General features: G+C 35.1%; 1 protein-coding gene across 5 annotated transcripts in view; it reads right to left on the bottom strand.

The window, feature by feature from the left end:
• Col14a1 (collagen type XIV alpha 1 chain) overlaps window positions 1-15653 on the bottom strand; it is a 201088-nt gene that overhangs the window by 45247 nt on the left and 140188 nt on the right. For all 5 annotated transcript variants that reach the window (XM_076835506.2, XM_076835505.2, XM_076835507.2 and 2 more), the window contains exons 36-40: window positions 14525-14611; window positions 7291-7344; window positions 3578-3673; window positions 2433-2486; window positions 2029-2082 (exon numbers count right to left, since the gene is read on the bottom strand). In XM_076835506.2, coding sequence (XP_076691621.1) covers window positions 2029-2082; window positions 2433-2486; window positions 3578-3673; window positions 7291-7344; window positions 14525-14611 — 345 coding nt within the window. The remainder of the gene's footprint in view (window positions 1-2028; window positions 2083-2432; window positions 2487-3577; window positions 3674-7290; window positions 7345-14524; window positions 14612-15653) is intronic.

Raw genomic sequence — 15653 nt, 5'->3', positions numbered from 1 at the left:
ATTTTGTGTGGATGGCATCCCCTCAAGATGTGTACCAGAATGGTGTTGCCCTCAAATATCTTTTCTAAAACAATAACCACCAGATTTATACATAAAATATACATAAAATAAAAATATCTTTTTATTTTAAATGTGGCCCTATAATAAATGAATATTCTCTGAAAACCATATTTAAAAAGGAAGCCCATTCCTATCCAAGTATTCAAAGTAGAAATTAGACACACCCTCAAAGTTTTATTTCTAGATTGAGGGAGAGAGGAAAATAAAATCCAAGATATCTTATCACTTTATTACAACTCTAAGACTTTAATCCTATAGGAGAACACAACATGTTTGGAGGAATAGCAAAATATTTATAAGAACTCTGTGTTGGTATATTGATTTTAAAAGAAAGAATTCTAAAACCAAATGATTCAAACACCAATCTAACATGTTTAATTTGGGAGTTCTTCGCCAACACTGTGCTCTATGCATAGATAAATCAAATAAACTCACTCAACCAAATCTTTGGACTTGCCGTTTTCAGACCTTCAGGAACCACGAAGGAATCTAGGTGTGTAACCACACAGGATCTTAACTGAAGCCCTGTGCCAAGGTGTATAAATACTTCTAGACACTCCCTCCACATGTGCAAAAGCCCTACATAAATCTGACTTTCACAGAATGACTTCTTTAGACATTCACCTAGACATATTTTACATACTAATTCCATTGGATGAACAGAGACTACTATGAGATTTTAGGCAAATGAAAGTTTCATATTTTAAAAAAATGGAAAGGGACTTAAGAGCCTATACCTACATTTCCATAGGAAAAAAATCAATTTCCATATTCTTAAGCAGCATAGTTGCCCTGACCTAAAGGCAGGCTTTGAGCAGAGAATTAATTGAGTCTTCCTTGCAACTGTTTGCTAGCCTCATGAATATTGTACTGAAACCTCAGTGAACACCAAATGTGTTATTTGCTGGCTCTAAGTGGTTGCCATTCTCTATAATTCAGTCTTGTTAGAAACTGTGGAGCTGTTGAAACATGTGTAAACATGTGGCAGATTAAGAAGATGGTCCTTCCCTCCCTTGATGAAAATTTAATGACTTGTTTTACATAAATCCCTGGCAATAGATGCTTTAAATGAATTTGTGTTTACCTCTCCAGCTTTGTCTCTTGACAAACTCCTTATATCTAAACATATGCAAGCTCATCTCCAGCCACACTTCAACTATATGCAATGGTGGAGTGCTCCACCTTCTTCTCACTTCCATCCTAGTCTGTGCTGTTTTCTCTGCTTGCAAGTTTTCCTTTCCTTACCACCTGGCCACCTTCTGTCTTTCCATCAAGTCTCAGCCTAGATGGTGCCTCCTGTGGGAAGCTTTCCCTGACCCACTAAGTCTGGTCTAGTTATTGATAACCATGGATTCTTTGTATTCCAAAAGGTCCTAACCCCATCATAGCATATGATATAATTTCTTATTTAGTTGCATTTCCTGCCAATATGCTAAGTATTTTTTGAGAACAAAAACCTCAAGCCTGGCTTGGTGCAAACTTGCTGACTATGTAAAAAACGGATGTTAACTTACATCTTTCCTGATTTTATACCTTATTTTACTGCTATCCACTTGAACAGGTCAAAAGAAGAGACAATCGAAACATACTAAATAAATAGAGAGGTTTCTTTATAAACCATATTCCTTAAATTTCAATTAATGATTGTTGATTTCCTTTAGGTTTGTGCCTTAAAGATTTGACAGAATTAGAAAAATCTATTAAATCAATGCATGCAGTTCATTGCAAATTATGTTCAAGTTTGGGAGCATTTAGAAAGGGGTGTTGCTAATTTGGGAAAGTTTGGTGGAAGTAATGGACATAGAAGGCATTATTCCTTAGTGAAGGGAAATGGATGCACAGTAGGTGGAATACAAATTGACAAGAGAAAACTAAAAACAAAACCTTCCTTACATAAGAACTTGTCAGCAGTAGAGCAACTTGGGAGAAGTCCCCTTTGCTAAGAACCAACCTTAGGTAAATTCTTACCCTCTGGCCTGGTGAGCCATCACGTCCAGGTGAACCCACACTTCCTGGCATACCCTAGGTAGAAAAATTGGGCAGAAGAGTCAGATTTAAAGCATGACTTATCCTAGCACCCAGCTTCCTTGAAATGGATCAAGGGCTCCAAACAAATCTATGAGCAAAAAGGGGAACCCTTGGTAACTTAGAATTCTGACCCAGAAGTTATTCCCCCAGAAGGAACATCCTCCACAAGAGCTCACATTGAGGGCATCCAATGGCTCTCAGAAAGGGCTTAATGTAAATGAACACAAACCAACATCTTTGATACAGGAACCACTGTCAAGGTCACAGCTGACTTCAGAAGCCACGACCTTTCCTCCCTGCCAAAGTTCTGGAGCCGAGAGCAACAGACTACAAACATAAAATACCTGTGGACCGGGAAGGCCAGTGTCTCCTTTCTCTCCTTTATCACCTGGCATCCCCTGAATAGCCAAAAGAATGCAGAGTTAAGTTCACATAAGCAAATTCTTAGTCTTTTCTCCACCGTACCCCCCACTGTTATAACATTTTCAATATTAAACTGTTTTCACAGTAACATCCAAACAGTATATTTTACTTCTCATATAATGTAGGGCATCTATGTAAAGCTTTCCATCCAACTGAACATTAATACATGAGAACAGCTTCAACACAAAATATACAGTCCCATTTGGCTAAGCTGAGACCGTAAATACGTGAAGGGGAAAGTTGAACATTTCAATGTGATTTGTAGTTTATACTTTAAGATCTCATATCTATAGAGATCTGGATTTGGCTAGAAAAACATAGAATGGAAAAGCAAAAACAGAACCTGGCAGATGGTAACATTACAACAAATATTTACTATTAATAGTATGATTATACAAATTGGCATATTAATATTTTCTAAAGTGCAAAACAACACTGAAGGGGAAAACTTTTCAGCTAGGGGGACATAAAGATTGCTAAAAACTGTGTCTCAAATGTTAATTTAAGATTAGTATTAGTCTTTAAATCTAGATTCCTATAGTAACATTAATGAAGATCAGTTAATGGAATTGCATTTTTTTCAATGGTATAAAATAGCTTTTTAAAGAAAAGCAGCTGTATAGCATATATCATCTAAAATATAAAACTGTCAATGGATTGCACTTTGATGCCCATTGAAATAAGGTTCATAATTAAACAGCTTTCATGAATCTTCATCCACAATTACTACAAATCAATAACAAATGCTTACATCTGTGTAACATTTGTTATTTTCTGGTTGTTATCGCATTTACTAAGAATTTAGTCAAACAAGAAATGCACATATATTAAACCCTGGTTTTCCTTTGTAAACAAAATGCTTGTGGACGTATGTACTCTTGGCACATGCACCTGTTTGTTTAAAGACCACCATCATTAAGCAAAAAATTGACTGTAGCCATAACTAATGAAGGAACTCTGAATCAATTATTATTTTCAAAGGGACAGAGGGCAAAATTTCTTTCTGCATAACTTCATGGAAGAGTGATTACAATGAAACCCATTTGAATATGTGCACCAGACTCACGGGCATTCCTTGAATGGACAGACCACTTGGTCCCTGGGGCCCAGGGGGACCTTGAGGTCCTGGAGGGCCTGTTTCACCCCGAGGGCCATCCGGTCCCTGGAAGGCAAGGGAGGAAAGTCATCCTAGAAGTACGTTAGAACCTCTGCTACCTAAAAGGATATTTCTACTCATAGCACTGATAATTTATCTCTATATAATTTTCCCCAAGATATTAAAAATAAAGACCAAATGATTTACCTTCCAGGCAAAAGGTCATCAGCACACACAGGGGCTGCTGCAATTTTGTTTATTTATTTATTTGCTTCCACAAAGGAGAATGCTGTGCCAATTATGGCATAATTATGATGTGAGTAACCAGACCCTCCACACTCCATAACAAACTCCACAGAGGTAAGAGCTTCAAGACCAGCCTCCTGGACTGCGAAGGTTCAGCCTTCCAGGTGAAGCAGAGGAGCTGCACCCTCTCCACCTCACCCCTGTCAAGTCCCCTCAGGACACTCCTCTGCACAGAGGATTTGTTGCCTACCTGTTTTCTTCCTTATCCTGATTCTGCCCTCACCCTGCACGTCCTCAACATCCACCAAAGGACCCAAAGCTCAATATTATTTAATTTCCTTCCTTTTCTGGATCAGGCATCTTTTCTACTTCAGCAACCCTTACTTCTGTAGTTAGGACCTTGGGGTTTAAACTACACCACCTTTATAAACTTAGACCCAGAAAAATCTACTTATCCTCAACTTCATCTTCTTCTTTATCTCAGTGACTCCACCTAAAGCTATTTTTTTAATAAGACCCCCCAAGATAAAGGGTATCTTATTTTTTTAATTGGAACATTATAATTGTACACATTAAAAGGGTACCATGAAATGTTTTGATGCATGTAAACACTGTGTAATGTTCAAATCAGGGTAAGCATAGCTATCTCCTCAAATACCTATCATTTCATTGGGGTGAAAACAGTCAACTGAATAAGTCTTATTATACATAGCTACTCTACTGTGCAACAGAACTTACTTTTCCTAATTGTAACTGAGGAGCTGTTGACCAACCTTTATCTCCTCAATACTCTGCCCAGCCCCTGGTAACCATGATTTTACTCTCAACTGCCTAGATAATTTCATTTAACATAATGACCTCCAGAATTCCATCTACATTGTCATTAATGAGAGGATCCTATCCACTTTTACGGTTTATTAGCATTCCATGGTTTATATGTACCACATAGTCTCCTCCAGCTGATGGACACTTGAATTATTACTACTCCTTTCTATTGTGAATAATGCTGCAATAAACATGGAAGTGCAGATGTTTGGGGCATACTGATTTAATTTCCTTTGGATATATAACTTGGGTATCATGTGAAATTAGTGAATCCATGACTCGGGACAAAGAATACAAAATAATAAGTGCAGACTGAGTTAATATTTAGGTGGTATGGAGATAAACACAGGAAATGTCCAATGGTTCAGGAGTCAGGCAAGCTCTGAGCTGGAATGGATTTTGGAGTACTTGAAGATCTATTTATGGTTGCAGTTATTAAGGAGAATATGTTGATAGAGAAAAAGAGAAAGTAAATAAAAATTGGATAAAAATTGGGTAGAAAGGAGGGGAAGAGAAGCCTGGGAAAAAATCTGAAATGGGAAAGCCTAAAATTAGGAGGAGAATAAAAATGGTGTGATGCAGAAAAGTTCAAAGCAGGAAAAAATTCAAAGAGAAAGGTATCCAAGCAAGCCAATGATGGTACAGATCTCAAGTGACATAAGAAACAAAAGATAGGTAACAAATGGATCATTTGTGACTTTAATGAGAGCAATTTCACAGGATCCTTAGGGGGTCTGAATTCATATGTTGGTTAGACTTGTTTGGGAGGTGAGGATATGGATGCACTGAATGCATTGAATGAATCCAGGAATAAATCTGGATTTAAAAAAATAGACTGGAGGAGAGAGGAGATGACACAAATATTACTTAATATTTATAACAGTGTAGTAATATATCATTTGAATGTTATTAAGGAATGGAGAATAAGAATGGGGCAGAAAGAAGGTGGTCCAATCCATTCTATAAAATATGAGACAAAATTGACTGAAAGGTTCCATCAGCGCAGTTGCTTTGTGCTTCTAAATTTCTACTATTTTCTGCAACAATATAAAACAGAATACATAATGGGGCTTTTGACATTGAAGGTAGGGTCTGTTCCAACACTCTCCACACTAGTGGGCATGTGATCATTCTTTGTCCAATAAGAGTTTTTCCAAAACCTTCTACATTCTAGTATCTGGGATTTGTCAAAATTGTCATACAGAGATAAACCATATCAGTTGCAGTCCTGTGGGAATGGATAACAGGACTAAGTAGGTGAGTCTGGGATCACCAAACATCTACAAGTTCATTTATCTTCATGATTGGAACCATTGTCCAGTAAGAGGTTAGAAAATTAATGAAATCGGGCTGACAGACGTGTTGGGAGGAGGGAACCAGAATCCACAAGAGCTCACAGGCCTTGCCTGCAGGTGCAACAGAGGAGGACCAACCAGCATCCTTTTGAAAAGAGGCTTCCAACCATGGGCCTTTCTTACAGTGCTGTTAGCGATGGAGTTTATGGAAAGACATCAGTCTATCCCAGAAGATGAAACAAACAGGGAAACATCTTATGATCTGAGCTTTCAATTGAGTAGGACCTGATTAATTACGTTCAACTTTATTTATTTCTGATTTATCCCCACATTTTCCCCTGCTTCATCTGTTTCCAATTGACAATAAAAAATTTGTAATGTTCTTTTCTCTATGAGTAAATGTTACATAAATTTAATAAGTTACCATATTGAAACAGTAAATCAAGCAAGATGGATGGAGAAGAGAGCATGTGGAATAACATCATGAAAATGAGATGGGAAGTCAAATTATAAAGGACCTTCAACATCATGCCAAAGAGGGTGCATTGTATCTTCAAGACAATATAGCACATCTCTGCAGGTTTTCAAAGAGCATGATAAGATCCAGCATAGACTTAGGGGAGATTAATCTGGGGGCAGATGTGAAGAATCAATCAGAAAGTCAAGCCACTGGAGACATGAGACCAGTTAGAAGATTTTCCAAAAGACAGAGAGAAAAGGATGAGGCCTGAAATCAATTAGTGGCTGGGCTTCTGCCAGTCCTTAGGATGCCTTTGTGTAAAGTAGAAAAACATGCTTCTTGACATGGCTTGGCATGGCCTGGTCTATTTGGTTGGCGCTTTTGTACAGTATACAACCCAAACCACCACACTTAGTGGCCTTGAACAGTAAGAATGGAAAACAAAGCTGTGTATTTGAAATATACAGTGGTAAAGGAAGAGGAAGAATATAAAATCTGAGAAATTACCTGGAAGGGACTGATGTCAAGCTGTGATTCTGCACAACTCCTCTTAAGATACATTTTTGTTATAGATGGATGAAGACAAAAATGTTCCAAAGAGAGAACTTCCTTGTAGATTAAACCACCCAGAACATTAACACTCTTATTTCTGACCCAGAGATTGTTCTTTTGGCTGAATTACTAAATACTTTTATTAAAAAGCATGAGACTCACAAAATAAAAAAGAAAGGACTAGATGCAACTTTAATATAGATCACAAAGATAAATTAGGCCAGACTTAACTCCAAACAATAACTAGTTGAGGTAGGTGGAGAAGGGAGAGAAGGAGGAGGAGAGAGACAGAGAATGCATATTACCTTTGGGCCCTGTTCACCTTGTTGGCCCTTTGGTCCTCGGAGTCCTGGACCACCCTGGCAAACAGATGTTAAGTATTAGCTCAAAGACAAATCTCAAAACAGTACATTTCATTCATTTTTCTTCATAATATTGGATTATGTCATTATTATTTTATATAAAGCCCACACATTGTGTACTGGTATATGTTCATCATGCTCTGTAACTGGAGCTCTGCCACCCAGCTCCAGCCCTCCCTGTGGATGATTTCATAGTTTGAGGAAACTTTCTATGCCAAATCCTTGTAAATCCTGAAAAAATTATAGGTTTATTTATTTAATGCTTATATGAGACTACTGTTACTCGTGAATAAAAATAATAAGATATTTGTTGGTCTAAAATTATGTAGGTTCTATACTATAACTTTCAGATTCAATTCTTCAATTAAGTTGCTAAAAACCCATTAACACTTTCACATCTGAAATTTCTATGCAAGCAAGAAGGAAACAGAAAATAATTGGAAGAAGAATAAGAAAAATTTAGTTATGCTGGCTGTGGACCATATAAATTATGTATACCATTTTAGGTAAATTTAAAAAAAAAGAACATTCTAAAAAGTATTTGTTTATTCACTTAAGTATGTAGCTAAATGAATCATGTCAACATATGTTCCTTTTAGCATTAATAAGATTATTTTGTATTTTGAAAAAAAAGTTGCTAAAAACCTGTGAAAGTAACGATAATAATGTTTTTATTTACACAGAAAATAAAGACAATTAGATTAGTCATTAGTCATTTGAAGTTGCTCCAAGATTTCTGACATATTAATGGACCACCTGAACTGTTTACCAGTTATCTGTAGATACATATATACATATGTAATATGTGTGTGTATATTATTTGGATATATGCTTATATGTGTCTAAACATATGAATAAATATGTATATATAGTCTCTGAATATTTTCATTGACTATTGCATTTAATAAATCTATTTTAAAATCAATTATGGCATTACAGTAAATGGAAAAAAGTATCACTTTCTAAACATGGGTCACTTTAAAAATAAATATAGTATAAATGGAATTATTAAATTGAGCTAGATTTTTCTCCTATTGAAGTCTGAACCAGCTCTTTGATAAAAGGGAAGTAACTGTATTAAAAGACCTATGTAAAACCAGATAGAATTTCTCTTTTTACTTGAGCAGAAGGATTGACAGATCATTTAAGACAAGATAACTTTCATCCTGTGTGATTCCAATGTATTTCATGCAATGTTCAGGATTACTAAATATGGTTCTGTACACCATCAGCAGAACACCCAAGCTGCCTGGGAATACCCTGCTCTAGGTGATCTCAAGATTCTCTCTGTTCTTTTCAACCACTTAAGTCCACTCCCTCATCAACATCAGTTGGTTGCTCATCTTCAAGGTGTTTAATATAAAGAACTGCATTATATGTATGTGTATATGTATCTACAGCAAATACTGCCTATGACATTATTGTGGTATTATTTGATGTATATAATTTAAACACGTAATGCCATTCTTTTTATATAGGTCTGAATTTTTCAACTAAATATGTTTTAGAGATTTTTTTCTGCATTATATCATATAAATATTAACTCATTCTTCTTAACTATTGTATATAACCAATGCATAACATTATCCACATGTTAAACATGTAATAGTTTATCTAGCCATTATTTTATTATTTGAGTTATATAGTTTCCCTCCCCCTAAACTTTTTATTATTTAAACAATGTTTCAATTAACATCCTCATCTATCCCTTAAGTAAAAATGCTCATGTTTCTCAGAAGAAGGTGCCAAGAAATAAAATTGTAGGTGAATGTGATGAATATGAAGATATATTATTAAACTGTACTCAAAAATAGCTGTGCTAGTTTATGCATCTACTGATAGTTTCCTTAAATTTTAACCAACACTGGTGAGTACCAAACTTTACATTTTTACCAACCTAATTGGTAAAAAAAAATCTTATTCCTGTTTTAATTTTCACTTCCCAAAATTCTACTGATTACATATATTTTCATAAGTTTTTCCATTTGCATTTTATCCTCATAATGACTACCTGCTTATACACTTGGCCTTTTTTTATTGGGTTATCTGATTTTTTTTCTCTTTAATGTGTAGAAATTCTTCATATATCCGAACACTATACCTGTGTTTACATATGAGATACACATATGAGCATATGCACATGTATATGTGTTGTGTAGACACATGCCTCTTATTTATGTGGTAAAGGTTTTTACTCAGTATCACATACTGTCAGCTGGCTATGGAGGAACCTTTCCTGACCCTCTTTTCCTTTTTATGCCTGCTTCTAGAAAGACTAAAAAAAAAGGCAGACATTTGTTTTCCCAGATTTTCTCTGCAAGTAGAAGGAAGGTCATGTTCAATAGCTCTGACCAACTGGACCAAGAAACAGAGCCTAGGCAAGCAGTGTGGAAGCTGGCACACCCCAGGTCCTTGAAGAAGGTGAGGAGTGTCATTTGTCTTGGGATCGTTTACCTCTTAAATTTTGTTGAACAAATGATAAATGCCTTATTATCAATCTTGTTATATCACTATATTAATCAAAATTTCTGTTCCTTGCAGTGAAATATATGCCAGTTAACATACTCATTTATCACAACTCTTAAATTCTGCATCTTAACTGGTTGGTTTGATCTGAAAGTTTTGTCCAAATGTGACTATCTCCCAGATATTTATGCCAGAGGTATCATTTCTCAAAACCACGGACCTTCTTATACTCCTAACTTATGGTTTAATGGGAACACTATACTACTGTTTGAATTCTTAAGTGAGAACATAATCAAACCATGTTCAATTCATCAGATGGAATTTATTAAATATTATTTATATCCTATCTTAAAGAATTTATTATTCTTTAATCAAAATATCTGAAAGCTTCACTAGCTTTTCTCTTATTTTATAATTTTTTTCTCAATTCAGAGTCCAAACTTTCTCTTTCACTTCTCTGTTGCTACTTTCTCATTTGACTCTAAGGTCATAAATATTTCACAACTGGTTGCAGTAGTAGTACAAAGAAAAAACACTTGAAACCCCTCAAGCTACAGATGTTTATTATTTAACACTGTTAAAATAAAATATGTATTATTATAATTAAGAACTGAATCCTTAAGTGCCAGGAGTAGAGAAGAAATTTAAAAAACTATAGCAGACGTGAGTACTGAGACTGCCCTTGGGGAGGATAGAGAAGAATGCCCAGGCATGCAGCAGAGCTGTGTTTTAGAGCCCACACAAGGCACTGAAATGTGAACTTGGGTCCATGATGGGTCGGGGAAGAGCTGAATGGGAAATGCTTTTTCTAAAATGAGAAATTTAAAAGGATATGCTATGCATACGTTGGAAAAAACAATGGGTGACTGTCAGGTGAATGGTCAGATGTTCTTTCTACAGTTGTAATGGGAACAGAGGAAAATCTGTAATAACCATCAAACTGTCTGGTGACAACATCCCAGATGCTGTCAGAAACAAACAAAAACAATTCAGGTGAACAAAACTAAGAATTTACTACCAATAGTTTCTTTCTGAAGGAAGATTCAAATGAGATAAGTGAGATAAAAAAAATGATACTGGAAGAAATTGTAAGAAATATCAAACAATGTAGGCAAGTCTTAATAAATATTAATTTGTAATAAGTAGTAATAATAATTTAGATGTCTAATTATGATAATAATACTAAAATACTGGATAGCAAAACAATATAAATTACAGAAAGGATGATCCAAGGTTAAAGAATTCCAAGGATATCATATTGGTTTAAAAGAGGCTAAAATATTCTTTTAAACTCATTAAGTACTTCTGCTAAGATTTCTAGGCAAACAACTAATATGACAGATATAACATAATTTTAAAATTTAGTGGAGTGTAAAGAAAAAGAATGAGAATTTTTAAAAAGTATATAAAATGTCAATTATTTATGTTTGTCACATATATGTATATATACATTATATATACACATATGTATGACAAACAGAAAGCAAATATTTGGTGTGAATATAAATTCAAATAATTATCAAAAACAATATAATGGACTAAACTTTAAAAGAAAGATTGTAAGATCAAATTAAAAGTAAAATTTGGCATATCTTATTTAGAAAGGTCTAAAATATAAAAGCATGGAAATGTTGTAACAAAGAGGATAAAAAAATATATACCAGAAAAGTAATACCAAATACAAATATTGAAACTATATTAACATTAAACAAACTGGAATTGAGGCAAGAAGCATAGATACATCTAAAGGGTTCATTCCAAAATTTACATAATAAGTCATTATGCAGATAATAGAAAATTTCTTGACATGTTAACACAACCTCAGGACCCAACGACAAGAGAATTTGACAAAATAACAATTGGAGTTGGAATTGCTAAAACATCTCTCCCAGCAACATAAAGAATTCATATAGTTAAAGACTTGAATAACCCAACAATTGGATCTACTAGATTTTTCTATAGAATTCTAAATTCCACGATTAGAAAACACAAACCCTTTTAAAGCACACATGAAACATCTGCAAAACTTGACGAAAGTTCTAAAAAATTTGACACATGGCAAATATCAACACATGTCAAAGCATTGGTATTAATTATAGAGACTGACTTCCCTAATCAAATGCAAAAAATGTCAATATAAAACTGGATATCAAAAAACCCACGACTGGAAATTAAAAAAAAAAAAACTTCTAGAGAAATTACAGGTAAAAGAAGGGATAAAGAAAAATATAAACACAATAACTCACAGCAATATTAAATTTCCCCACATTAGAATTAAAAATGTGTACAGAATACAAATTTCCATAATCAGCAACAAGCAAATGACAGATCTGGAAAAGATATTTGTAAACCCTACCTTTAATAGAAAATTTGTGTTCAGAATACTTAAAAAATTATCTTTCATTGGGAAATAACAATATGAACATCAGAAAACCAAAAGCGTTTTAAATAGATATCTGTAAAAGAAGAAATTTAAATGGTTTGTAGACTAATGGAAAATTGCTCAATTTAATTAGCACTGAGGGACAGTCACATTTAAAATAACAGTGACATAGGAAATAAGAAAAACTCTTCTCTGACAACACCAGCCAGAGCTAGTGAGGATGCAGGGAATCCAGATCTCTGCCACAGAGCCTCTGAGAGGGAGGTTGGGACAGCCCTGGAAGAGCGATTAGGGGCTTCTTCACAAGGTTGAAGATGCATCCTTATTCTCCAGCAAGCCCGAGTCTAAATGCTCTTTCCAGAATACTCATATATGTGCAACATGCCCATTGTAACCATGTTTGCTGTAGGAAAATATTCCACTGTAATGAGTCAATAAAATGGAGTTTATAGAGTGGAATGCCTTACAGCAGTTTCAACCAATGAAGTAAATGGTAAATATTGACCGAGATAAATTTCAAATACATATTTTAGGTGAAAAGAGGCAGGTGCAAAAAGCACACCCTGATAACATTTACATAAATGTTATTATAACGTGTGATATATTTTAGGAATGTATACTTATATAGTAGGAGCACAAAAACATATAGTAATGAAACTGTCAACTCTGAGGGAAGGAAAGAAAAGAGAGGTGGGAAGAAAAGGAATGGGCTAAGGTCTTAGATGCATAGGTAACTTATTGCAACCTGAAACCACAGAGTGAGCTAAACAAAGGCAAAATGATCAATCTTGAAGGTGGGTACAAAAGTGTCTATGGAGTTATTTTAAAATATACTTCATTTATTAGGTTCACAGAAAAATTGACCAAAACCATATAACCCTGCCTTCATACAGTAAAAATACATGAGGATTTTCTCTGGGGGAAACAAAAGTATTCTCTGGCATATACATAGGTGTGATAAACAAATTTTGTCCACAAATTAGTAAACTTCTAATATTCTAAAGAAAAGCATCCAGCACTTTTCATATTTTAGTATGCCTAATACTTATTGATTCCCACACTGTCATGTTGGAGAGTCTATAGATTCTAATAAATGTTATATCTAATAAACCGTAACATAATATTGCTTTGTATTATCCTGAAGTCTGAAGGAAAATTTGGCAGAGAGTTGAAAATAAATATTTTCTTCCATTTTCCAGATTAAACACAATACTTTACATTTGATTAACATTTTATAATGCGCAGAGTATATACATACACATTGTCTACTGTATTTCTCATAAAACTAGTTAAAGAGGTGGGTATTATTTTATACTTGAGAAGACAGGAATACAGGTGGTTCAGGGACTTATTGTTTAAGTTTAATGCTTCTACCATTACTCTACTTCTTTGAGAGCCTTTAAAACAAAACAGTGCTTGGTTTCTACATCCAGAGTTTTAAAAAAAATGTTCTATGTGCCAGAGATATAGGAGGAATTTTGAGATATATTTCAGATGCATTCAGCAGGATCTCTTTCTTTTTGCTCAATTCAGGAAAATTATGTTGGTGGAGCCACCCTAGGGGGAGTTTGCATGCTGCAAGCCAGCTGCCAGTGTGGGTTACCTGCTGCACATGAGTTGACTGTGCCAGGCCACCTCTGGCACTCAACATGCAAGGGCAGGCCACACATGAGCACATTCTCCTGCACGGTCTGGGTTTCTTCATTTGCTAATGCATCTTTTACATATTATCTGTTTTTCTGCCTAAATACTTTGCCATTTCCTGACCACAGAGCAGCTAGATCAATCTTATCTTAAGAAACACCAATAACCCCAGTTTAGCAGGTAAGAAATATCATGAGTATTAAACAGAATACAAAAAGTTTATCCAAAAAGTTTATCATAGTAAATTCAAAGACCTAGAGAGTGCAATTATTTACATTTTCTATTTTACAAAAATGTTTTCTCTCTCCTTCTTTCCTTTCTTTCTGTAAGAAGTTTATTACTGTAGGAACTTTGTTCTCAGATGGGTATTTTTCCTGGTGAATGAAAAATCGCCCCTTCATATATAAATTTTGAGACAGAATGGGCAAAGGGAGAGTATGCAAATTATGCAGGTTACAAGGAGAGGACCAAGAACTGAAATACTCATACTAAAGATAAGCCACAATAGCTTAAAGGAAAGATGCAGAACAGTCACAGAGACTTGGATTTGAAGTCCAGCTTCTCCTAGCTGTGTTCTTTAGCTGAGTTACTAAACACCTCTGTACTCAAGTGATTAAGTTGGAAAAAAGTCATTTAGTACAACAGTCAGAAAAACTAGAATGAGGCCAAACTAGAATGACTTACTGGTGGCCCAGCAGGTCCCAGAGCCACTTCGTTGGTTTCAGAACAGGAGCAGGAATGTGGGAGGTCTGGGCAGGACTCATCATCCCTCTGAGAAGAAAATAGATAGCACAGTTGTTAACAAGACAGTCTAAACAAATGGCTTTGCTAACCCAAAGAAAACACTTTAAGATATTTTAAAAAAATTTTAAGTGAACATTTGGCCAAAAAGGCAGTAATCACACCTTTTCTGTAAACAAAACAGCATGAGGGCCTAATGAATCATCGACAATCACCACAGCAAAGGAGTTTCTAAAGCTGGATTGAGAATCCTAGGGAAGATAGTGAGTTAGAAGTGGGTACAAACTATTCCTGGTACTATTTAATTCATTTGGAGTAACAGTACTTTATGAACTAAAGGTCCTGAAAACTTCCTTTAAGCCACACTATTTTTCCACTTAAAAGGATAAAAGAAAACTTGTTGGAAAACTCAATCAAAACAGCCACATCTGTACTAAACCAAACAAAGAAATAAAACAATATTAAAACAGTGTTTAAACACACCATCGATTCCCTGTGACAATTTCATCAACTGCTTACATTCTGTGGCTGAAGATAAGAAAAACATGACATTGACCTCAATCATTGGGAGAGGCAGCCATTTTTCTTCTCTCTTGGAGAATTTTCTTGCCCCGTGACACAACAGGATAGATTAGTGATGTCAGACTCACTAATCTATGCTGTTGTGTCACGGGGCAAGAAAGTGTAGAGAAAGACAGAACCCCTGGGAACAGCTATTGAACAACTGGTCAATATCCTTTTTGGAGCAGTCACCAAAATGAACTTAACACCAGGATAAGAAACTATAGAACTTTGCAAAGATCATCAGTCCCTTTAGATAGAGAGAAAATGAGCTTCATTGTTTAAGACTTTGGGGCAGTAAGGTTCGAAGAGAGTACATCACAGGTGATAATTAAATTACCAACCAAAAATAATCTGAGTCTCTAAAATACTCACCATATAAACACAAAAATGCTGAACAAATGGCCTGTGTATGCTGAATACACTTTTTTTCTAAATTGATGACTATAGTCAAAGATTTCAGTTCTACCTCCCGCTAAGCACCTCCAGCCTGACAACTGGTCAGTCAGAC

The sequence above is a fragment of the Callospermophilus lateralis genome, chromosome 16 (assembly GCF_048772815.1).
Source record: "Callospermophilus lateralis isolate mCalLat2 chromosome 16, mCalLat2.hap1, whole genome shotgun sequence".
NCBI classification, from domain to species: Eukaryota; Metazoa; Chordata; class Mammalia; order Rodentia; family Sciuridae; genus Callospermophilus; species Callospermophilus lateralis.
Note: the sequence above shows the minus strand (reverse complement) of the source record. Positions and strands in the feature narration are given on the sequence as shown.